The sequence below is a fragment of the Electrophorus electricus genome, chromosome 11, assembly GCF_013358815.1.
Source record: "Electrophorus electricus isolate fEleEle1 chromosome 11, fEleEle1.pri, whole genome shotgun sequence".
Classification (NCBI taxonomy): domain Eukaryota; kingdom Metazoa; phylum Chordata; class Actinopteri; order Gymnotiformes; family Gymnotidae; genus Electrophorus; species Electrophorus electricus.
Window position 1 is genome coordinate 16,919,197 of NC_049545.1, and position 10,530 is coordinate 16,929,726.

The 10,530-nt window shown below is 37.7% G+C and overlaps 2 protein-coding genes across 8 annotated transcripts in view; both read right to left on the reverse strand.

Moving 5' to 3' along the window:
* Positions 1 to 425: 425 nt before the first annotated feature.
* On the reverse strand, positions 426 to 8,232 carry LOC113577746 (guanine nucleotide-binding protein G(I)/G(S)/G(O) subunit gamma-4). Of its 2 annotated transcripts, none has more exons than XM_027010588.2 (3): positions 7,364 to 8,232; positions 4,505 to 4,612; positions 426 to 657 (listed from the first exon to the last, which is right to left on the reverse strand). In XM_027010588.2, exons 2-3 carry the CDS (start codon positions 4,601 to 4,603, stop codon positions 529 to 531), a joined length of 228 nt encoding a protein of 75 aa, XP_026866389.1. In that variant the 5' UTR covers positions 4,604 to 4,612; positions 7,364 to 8,232; the 3' UTR covers positions 426 to 528. The 2 variants fall into 2 exon arrangements, with proteins under 2 accessions (XP_026866389.1, XP_026866387.1); XM_027010586.2 differs by having other exon boundaries at positions 4,505 to 4,619.
* A 1,169-nt stretch (positions 8,233 to 9,401) lies between these two features.
* lyst (lysosomal trafficking regulator) overlaps positions 9,402 to 10,530 on the reverse strand; it is an 82,145-nt gene continuing 81,016 nt past the window's right edge. For all 6 annotated transcript variants that reach the window (XM_035531776.1, XM_035531777.1, XM_027010593.2 and 3 more), the window contains one exon: positions 9,402 to 10,434. In XM_035531776.1, the coding sequence (XP_035387669.1) occupies positions 10,296 to 10,434 (139 nt within the window). In that variant the 3' untranslated portion in view covers positions 9,402 to 10,295. The remainder of the gene's footprint in view (positions 10,435 to 10,530) is intronic.

The following is a 10,530-nucleotide window of genomic DNA, read 5'->3' on the forward strand; positions in this document are numbered from 1 at the left end:
CTGTAGGATATACATCAGGATATAAAAACATTGATTCAGTAATTCAGCTACTGTTTCAAATATAGGTAGCCTGAATGAAAGGTATTTTGCAATTCACTAAAAATACATGTTGACTTCTAGGTATCTTTAATAATAGTATAAGGGGGCAAGGAAAATGTACTTATTTATAAAAAAATGTTTTAACTCAACAACCACCTCCCACTGCCACCAAACACCCAGTGTGTTTACTTGTTCTGTAATACATATGTGGTCAGCAAGGCTTTTTTTCTCTAATAACAAAGCAAAGACAAATCTATTCAACGAGACAAAAGAAGCTCTGCCTGGCATGTCACCTGAGTGACTACCCCTTCCCCCTCCCCCACCCCCACCCAACATGGAAATTCCCGCCCTCTGAAAATCCCCCTCCCATTTTGGGCCACTAGGAGGGGGCTGACCCAACAACAGACATGGCTGCTGCCCAAACTCAGCTTAACGCTAGCAGCCAGGGATACGGTATCCTCCAGATTGAGGCTGCATCCTGGTCCTATCTCAGAGGATGGTGCAGAAAAACTTCTTCTCCCGGAATGGGTTCTCTGAGGCGGGCACTGGGACGATCAGTGGGTCCTCTCGTATATGTGCATCGCAATATGCCATCAGATCCGCTGCTGCTTTGGACACCTGCAACCACATTGAGGGAGGTTGGTAAGTAAGTGTCAAAGATGCAGAGGTACAAGGGTTAAGGCTCTGAGTATCAGGGCAGTATGCTGTAATGATAAATACCACACAGTTTTGAGACTGATGCACAAAGCCAAATTAATATGCATATACACAAGCATGCACACAAGCGCATACCACTCACTGTAATCAGTGTCAAAGGAGTAAATATACATCTCCAAAGAACCTTTTCATCCCTCCTCTCAACAATACATCAAAACCTCATCAATTTGACTCACATAGTTACTTGTAAATAAGCACGAAGCATATCCTTCAGTCACTCAATAATTTAACATATAGGTTGAATAGTTCACATATCCACTTTGTGTTCTGACATATTTGCCACATCTGCAGCAGATGACATTACTGTAATCAAAACACTCCTGTATATGATTTCATTTGCAGATCTATGGGTTGGGAAAGCCAAATAGTAACAATACACAATGTGCACAGAAGAAGAGTAAAGACACTTGCATAGCAGTGACACCTCACATTTATGTGTGAATGGGTTATATGCAGGAATGTAACAGGGCAGTGATGTTGACTCACCATTTTCTATTTTAGTTTCTGATCTCTAAATCAGTAAGAAACATATACAGCACTGAAGCTGACTGGGCTCTCTTGGGACATTTCATTGTGCAAACCAATTCATGCCTTTTGCCTCTACAGAGAGCATCCATTAGAATAATTCTCTGCTTTCTTGCACTGTGTTTATGCAAGCATTGAAAACTGTCATACTGTTGAAGCAGCAACTTTAGGAAAACAACTGTGTAGTAAAGGAAATCATTACATTTAATATGGTGTTTACCAGTGTTTACCAAGTAGGACGACACTTATAACTGCAGTAAGTTGTATACTTGCTTGAACTGTGACAAAGTCCCTGAAAAGGGGGGATGCAGTGTACTACAAAGTTTAAATAATATACAAAAAAACTTAAAGAAAAACAATACAGATGTACTGCTCATCTAGCATTCTTTTCAGCCCCTTTTATATAGGTTCTGTGCAAAAACCAAGGAGTAATATGTGTGGGAATAAACAGTATTCATGTGTTACTTGTTTGCAGACAATGAGACAATGACTCATGGTCACAAACGATGAATGAAAAGTATTGTGTTGTTTTTTTTTTATGTTTAGCAACCTTAAAGGTTTACATTTAAAGGTTTAAATTTAAATGTGTATGATCTGCACAATATAACAGAGTGAATGCAGCCTGTAGTATTATCTTATTAACTAAATGTACTATGTTTCTGATCTCATTTTTAACTGTACTTTATATTAATTGATTGACATTTCTCATTGACATGGCAGGATGTTCATAACAGTCTTACATGACAATTTACGGATATTTCGGGGTAGTTTGGAAGCTTGTTGTAATATTGGTGGCTGGTTAAGTCAACTGTTATTCTAGAACATTTATCCCAGGGACAGGGGCATATTAGATATGTTCCTCCAAATGCCTGAATGCTACATATTGTATAGCTAGATGTATTATCTTAGGCAGTGATGACCAGTGGATTGGAGCCAATTTAGGAGAGAGATAAGTTCTGAAGTGAAGGCACAGCTGTGAGGGAGAGAGTCCTGCAGCTTTAGCGCTTGAGTGATAAACAGATGGCTGTCAGCATTAGTGGCCTGCCTGTCGCTCTCAGAAATTAAACTTCCTATCATCCACTTTCAACTCATTCAAAATCTAATGGAAATGCATTATAATGTGCACCTCTCAAGATAAAATCATGTTCTTATAAAATATTTTTTGTGTCCACTCAGAATATAAATTTATGACCAGACCACAAGTCTGCTAATAGTAAAAGCCTTAGTAGACATTGCTATAGATTACACTGAAGAAGAAAAAAAAAAACACCACTAGCAAGTTTTTATGGTGTTACGCAGAAGGGTTTTCCAAGAAAATAGTGCTGGTTCTGGTTGTTTGGTGTCGTGGCAGGCACTGAGTCAGTAATTACAGTGGGCACATAACCCACTGATGAAGAAGAACCCTACTAATTAGCACATATCACATTCTACTGTGTGATTGAAGAATTAATGAGACAGGCCATTCCTCAATCAAACGAGCTCTGATTCTCTTCCTGTCACTGATGCCACCCCCCTCATCCAGAGGACGCCTTAATTAGATTTGGAGGATCAGTGGAGAGCATCTTCCATAGTCTCTCCCTTTGCTTTCTATAGCATCTCTGTCACTGGTCCAAAGGTAGAGAGGGCACTCACAGCATCTGATCTTACACTCCAATTTTTCTTGAATGCATTTCTATTTGCACCCCCAAATGTATGAAAAGAATGGTCATCTAGGGTTTTACCCCCAGACTCCGCCTTCTCAACAAACAATGCTGAGCCACAGTTGCTTATGAAGGCCATACTATCTTCTCTGTTTCATCAAAGTCAAGCACACAGCTTCACTTGTTCTCTGGAGATATAAGAATGACTTAAGCAAAGCCAAATGGGCATGGTGAGCTGAATGGCCTGGTTCCTGTACAAAGCACAGTGTTGAAAGCACATCCTCAGGCCCAGGAGGCAAGCATAGTCTGGGGCTCATGAGAAACAGCCCAGGAGTTAGATGATGAGATCAGCACCAAGAGGAAGCACTAGCTTTTTGCAATGGAAGGTTACCCTGAATATCATGAGAGCTGGGATGGTCAAAAAGTGTCTCAATATTGCTTTATATTACTTTTCCATTGCATTCAGTTTAAAAGTCATGCATGCTTTGCATTACATATCATTTAAGCTTCTATCTACTTCTTCTCCTGAAACATCTGTTTTATGCTTTAAGTTTAATAATTTGGCATTGGTTAATCTGAAACATCTATTCCTACTGGATATCTAAAAATACTGGATATCTAAAAATCAAAAATCTTGAGGTATAAATTGTCTTTGTGATAAATCTTTCATGTTTACCTGGAGATTGTTGTCTGGAAAGTGGTTTCTATCTGGAGATTGTGTTCATTGTTTGCTGCTGGTGATTGATCTTTATTCCTAGACCACAAGCTCACAAACTTCAAAAGTGTGCAATACCAGTAGTTCAAAATGCAGCATTTCCTATATTAAACTGATAAGATGAAGCTTCTAACTCCAAGTATGGACTAAGAAATATTTAAATGAGTTTATATTGACAAATAAATATAACTGGTGTGATATGAAAGGTTTTTTCTAATATTCAAATTGCATTGACTCAAATGTGCAAACATGCTATGGTGTGTTATCACAACAAAGTATAGTGTAGGAAAAAAATAGCATAAGGAGTGTAGGAACGTGTAAGCATAAGGTGATATTTGATAACATTTGGTGTTACATTTGCCATCTGCGAAGTGATCATACTCAAGAAAAGTGAAAATATCTGGTGGAATGATAACCCTCCCTAGAATTACCCAGGTCATCCTTCTCTCTCTGTAAATGTTGCAGTACTGAAATGTTCTTTTCGTAGCTGTAGATTTTCTAGATTTATGCATAGAGGTGAAATAAAAGACATACTCAAAGTTTTAAAAGGTATTAAATCTATATCCAAATAGATTCTGTTGATTCACCCCAAAGAAATCACTGATTATTTGTAAGCATAAATGAGTAAGCATGGTTGCAACAGATGTGGGGGGGAAACCTTGCTATGATGCAAAACCATGCCAGAATAAAGGTGTCAGTAAGACTTTTGGTAGGCACCACTGCACCTTTAAGAAACAGGTAGGTGCTTGCGTTTGCAGCCTATAGTAAGTTCTTTCTCGATAAACAGAGTTGGCCTAAATTTTTAGCAGTTATGTATAAATATAATTTATATACATGCTTCAAGATAGACACACTTGCGCACACCCACCTTTATCCTGTCCATACAGGCTTCCATTTTGAGCTGTTCCACAGCTTTGCGAGCCTGGGAAATACTGGCAGTGCTGTTGTTTGCCATACCGTCCTTCATGACTTTAACCTGCAGACTCACATGAGGAAGAGAGAAGTATCACTTAGTAATTCCATTCACAACCAAACTGTCGAATGCTTGTTGAATGGACTTAATATTTCAGCAAAGTCATTTTGACCTTTATCAACACTTGGCTCACACTGGGTTACTCTTCTTTAGGGCAATGCTTTTGGGTAAAAAAAGGTTTTGGTTTAGGAAAAACTTTTTTTTATTAATTATTATTAAATAAGCCCAGATTTTCCTTTCATAACTGTATCTGTTTCTGGTACCTGGTATATGGCATCAGGAATGCCATTCTTTTAAACATAAAGCCATTTAGTGCATTGTGGTATGTAGAAGCATGGAGGTGGGGCACAAAAGGATGGTTCCATAATTAACAAAACTAATCTATGAGTTGTCCAGCAGCTTTTTATACCTACAGCAATATCAAGTATGTAGGAGGGGTGTATCGTTCAGTTACACTATGCAGGTTGTATGCAGTTGCATGTGGTATGCTGATTATATAATGAAATGGATAGGTAGCTGTGCATTGCAATAGACCTTAAAACAACAGGCATTTGAATGAGTAATTGAGCTAAGGCCAGGAATCATTTATGCATATACAGACTATTCTTTTAAGTTTGTTTTCAAAATCACTAGAGAAAGAAATTCAGTCTGCGTTATTCATGCACAGCTGGTCTTTGCTTCAAGCAGTTGTTTAAGCAATAATTGATACACTGATCTGTTACCTTTAGCTTGCTCATTGGGACCTACAAAAAAGGCTATATAAACATTTATATTCAAGTACATAAGTTGGCCACCAAATTTCTTTATGTTTTTTCTATCAATAAAGATTATAAATCTCTTTCTTTTTTTAATCAGACACCCTCATTGCTCATGCACCTGTTTCACACCAAGTGCCTTTTTCAGAGCTAAGAATCATAACAGAAGCTCTATTTTCTTCCATAGGTACATGTCCATTATGTTCAACTCCATGATTTGTTTCATCATTAAAACCTAGACATGGATAGAGACTATGCATAGTGTAGATTTTATAGCACTTTTCCTGTTCAATATTAGTGTATAATTTGTAAATTACTGACCTCACCCAATATTTGATGAGATTTTACATTATTTTTGCTAGAAGAAAGCTATGACTGATACATAAGCTTTGATAACCCAAATCTAAATAAAATATCTATCTTTTTACACTTTATTATACAATATAAATGAATTTAAGTTCTAAAGTCATACATTTGGTCTAAGGCTCCACCCCATAATACTACATAATGTTTCAGGCCTGTACTAGGTTAGGATAATTTTCAAACCATCCAATTTCTTTATGATTAGTGTATTATTAATTTATTTATTATATATTGTAACCATGGCGGCCTGAGAGGATACAGGCCAGCAAGCTCACACCTTCTCATATATTTCATATACTTCTCATAACACCTTTCTAGTGTGTTAATTTGGTTGATCATTAAAAGTTAATATAATTAGAATTTCAGCATTTTGTGTATATAAGTTAGTTTAATTATTTTTAAATGATTACTTATATACATTATTATTATATTGGTTAGGTATGAATATTACTGTATCCTCCCTGCCCTATAACATCTGTTTTAACCCTATACAAATACCTACAAATACCGTCAATAAGTCAGGTGTGTTAAAACAAGACAAAAGCATATATACAATGCGCAGGGTCAGCAGCTGCACATGGTCAGAAACTATTTTCTGACTACATTCCAGTATTAGATTGTCTAAACAAGTACTTCTAAAGGGGGGATTGGGGTCGATATGCCTTTTATTTATATTTTGATAAGCACTTTCTCTCTACAAAATGAACACTAAATGACATTTTTTTGTTTATATGCATTCATTCAAAATCTATAATAATGTGCTTTATGGCACATTGTATGTTTCTAATTTTGTGAAGAGAAATGTTTCTATGGCGTAAACCCACATTTTTAGAAGAAACTCATGATCAGTCATTTAATTTCTGACCTTACAAATATCTCTTATCAGTGTGGGGGAATCCCGATGGGAAAATGGAGCATAGCCTACTGTAATGCACACTAAGTGGTAGTACAGATTTTGTATTACATAAAAAAGATTCATGAAGTGAAGACCTGCAAGTTTGACTTTAGCAATAAGCTTGATCTGTTTAATTATGATATGTTAATATAAGTATTTAAAACAGAATGTGTATTACTCCGAGAGTAAAATGAAGAAAATATCTGGGTCGTACATAGCCATTCGTTAAAACCATGTTACAAATTATATTCTATCACGGTATTAATCGGATTCTGAAGGTGAATGAAATCCTAAGGGCTATCTGGATGCATGCGAAGTTTCGATTAAACTCTTTATATGAAATACATGTTTTAAATTTCATACCAGGTCATAGGCAGTACCCAAAAGACCAGAATGAATTCTAAACTGCGTCGGCTATATGGTCTCATATGTGATCTGGCCATTCTGACATCCTTAGCCTGTGGCGGAAGCTTCCTTGTGGTTTAGATATAAATCACGGAACGCTTGAGATTTTTGGACAGAGACTGCTCATCACAATATGTCGTTCCTAGATAGTGTCTTCCTAAACCAGTGCTATGTTGTTAACATTCAACTTAAATTATGATATTTAACAAAATGTTTTTAATATACATTGTAATCAGCATCACCCTGTAGAATACATTATCACCCTGTAGAATATCTGTTTAAACAGTATTTGCAGAAAAGGCCGATTAAACACAGTAACCCAACACATATACCTACGTGAAATGTGCCAATGATCAGACTCTTCAATACTCGAAAAACGGGGTCGACTCCACCCTGCAAGAGGCTCTGTCAAATTGGGATTCACAACGAGGGGAAAACGAGGAAAACCCCGTAGCTGCTTCGAGTCCCGTCTCCGTCTTATCCAGTTTACTGATGAATGGAAGTATTATTCAGTTATATTCAACGACGAGTCTTTTTCCAGTGCTCAACATAGAATTACGCATACTCTGATTCAATCTGATACAATTTAGAAGAGCCTCTACGCACGATCCGTCTTCACTGATGGGCTTGGAACACGCCAGATGTGTGGGGAACCTCGCTATGACGCAAAAACAGGCCAGAATAAAGGTGTCAGTAAGACATTTGGTAGGCACCGCTGCGCCTTTAAGAAACTGGTTGACGCTTTCGTTTGCAGCCTATAGTTTGAGTTATTTCTCGGATTTTACCTTTTTTCCCCCCCCAGAGTACAACAGGGAAAACGGTTTAGCAGTCTCTAACCATTGTGTGTTGACGAAGGTTTGCGTCTTTTACCTCCCTGTTCTACAAAAGTGTAAAAATCGCACTCTAACCATTCTTAAGTCGTCTCCTGGATCGAAGACGGGTAGACTGGAGAGGCTTCCCTGCTTTTTACATCACCGTTGACATCACTGGGTTTCCCATTATATCCATATTGAACCGTCAATATATGGCTACAGGCTCGTATCTTTATGAGTCTATAAGGTGAATTCTAAGATGTAATTACTAGTGACCTAAGGATATCACGTGACAAATTGTACAAATAAAGAAAAGAATGATCTCTATCTCTGTCTCTAGGTTGGATGATGTGTGGACCCTTCTAGAAAAGTTATAACTAAACTGGTTGACAAAACATATATTAAAGTTACATTATCGCCAATCAACAGAACAAAGAGTTCTGAATTTTTCTTTATCAAATTCATATTGCACTTTTCACACTCTAACATCATATGCTCACATAGTGACACCAGGTTCTCAGCTCAGGGATCCAGTACTGTGCAAAAAGAAATTCATGAGGGATAACATGAAACTAATCAAAAATCAAGTGACCCAAGGGCACTGTAAACACCTCTAGTTATACTTAAAAACTCAGAAAAGATTAAGCAACTGTGGATGAAACATAAGGGAAGTGGGGTGAAAGGAGAATATTGGATGTAAGAGAGAACTTTCCCTTTGTATACACAAGTTTGATTTGCTCATGACTGTAAGACAAACATGCTTTTCATAAGAACATTCAAAACGACATGCCACCAACCCCCCTCCCCCCACCCAAAAAATAACAACAAAAAATCCCACAGCTACAGGCATTCTTCGTCAAGACAAAAATTCATATTTTGATTTAGAGCATATTCACCCCATAAAAATTTAAGAGGCTGCCTACTGGGCTGACCCTCAACCTGCACCCATTTTAGACAGTCTAAATTCTCATCTTTGGGTTGTGATGTATCCGTTAACAGATAACAATGAAGAAAAACAGTAAACTTCCTGAGACACACAGTTCACACCCAGCAGTGCCATTTCTATAACAGGAAAACAAGATGGAAAGAGAGCACACAAACTTCACTTGTCAAGATTTTTTTTCTGAGTTTAAAAAGAGGCACTGTATGTCTACAATCTTCTCTATTTTAGAAAGTTCTACATATTCTTTTTGGTGCCCCTGTCACATGCAAAACTGCAGAGAAGCAGGTTATAAGGAGTCATCAGTGTCCCCATGATTAATCTCTTGGGTTTACACCAGCTTCCCATATGCAGCATATAACATGGGACCATATTTCAGAATGGTCTTGAAACTGGGTAAGCAATTAGATCCATTCTCTACATTGTGATTATGATGCAAATATGACTCAAAAGGTTGGCTAACTCAAGTGAGACCAGAGTTCTCCTCCACTCTGTTCCACGAGATACCATCCTGGGTTAATGCACAAGTTCTTGCTTATAATCTCTGTCCATTTCTTGAAAAAACAAAAAAACAAAAAAACAAACAAAAAAAAAACAAAAACAAACAGGCACAGAGAGAGGCACAGAGAGAACTAAAATGTATTTCTTGTATTTCATTTACCAGGTGGAAAAAATTGAACAAAACATGCATGACCATACATACACACACTAATGATTTTTTTGCCCCTCATTCATGCAACCAGTTTGTCTCTCTCTCACACACACATGCAAATTGTGCCAATGCATTAGGTAATATAGGGTCTTCAAAGATGATTTAAATTAAGAGACTCATTTAATAACCCTGGCGCCATCACTGTGCAGGATGTTTGTGCAGTTTGTGAGGGTGCCCAGACTTTAGCATTAAAAATATGTCTGCCAGTTCTAGATTCAAAGGCATTCACAGTTCTCAGGTTAAGCATAAACATACTAAGAAGAGAGTGAGTGAGTCTGTCAAAATTACTATAGCAGCTTCCAAAGTCAAACACCACCAAAATAAAACACAACCATTATGACATGGCGCAAAACCAAACACCATAAAACAAACAGCAAAAACACAATTTGAAAAACAAATACACAAAAAACAAAGCAAAACAAAAAAACATAACAAAAGGTCAAAAATAATACAATCTAACCAAAGATCACAAGTGAAAGAACATATTGAGTGGTAACAACCACCCCCTTCCTAAGTAACATACTATTTATAAATATATACATAACACTCTTTCCTTATAGTGTATTAGCCTTTAGCACACAGTATGATTTCTTTGAGGAGTGTGGTCCCATGCCTTGAAGAGAGCAACATGGTGTGCTGGGGCAGGGTCTGGTGCATGCAAGCCATTCCTCTTCCTTGAGGCAGCAGGACTTTGGGAGTCAGTAAAAGTCCAACCAGCAAAGGACTATAGGGTACACAGGGTGTGTGTGTGTGTGTGTGTGTGTGTGTGTGTGTGTGTGTGTGTTTGGTTGGGTACAGGGCTTCTCAGCCAACAGCATAGCTGCTGAGGAAGGAGTAGAACATGGGCAGCTTCATGCGCTGCTGGTCACGCCGGCACCAGGCAATCACTGTGCCCTCGCTATTAGCTGTGTAGAGGTGGTGCCCATCACATGAGAATGTAAGACTGAAAGAGTGGTGCAAGGAGTGGGTTACATATATAGAAATAAGATAAGATTTTTCTCCAATTTAATAAATATAAGGCAACACAGGCATTGCAAAA

Coding starts and splice junctions, on each gene's coding strand:
- LOC113577746 (XM_027010588.2), bottom strand. CDS start 4,603: ATGAAGGACGGTATGGCAAACAACAGCACTGCCAGTATTTCCCAGGCT. Junction 658..4,504: donor CCTGTATGGACAGGATAAAG/GTGGGTGTGCGC, acceptor ATGTGGTTGCAG/GTGTCCAAAGCAGCAGCGGA.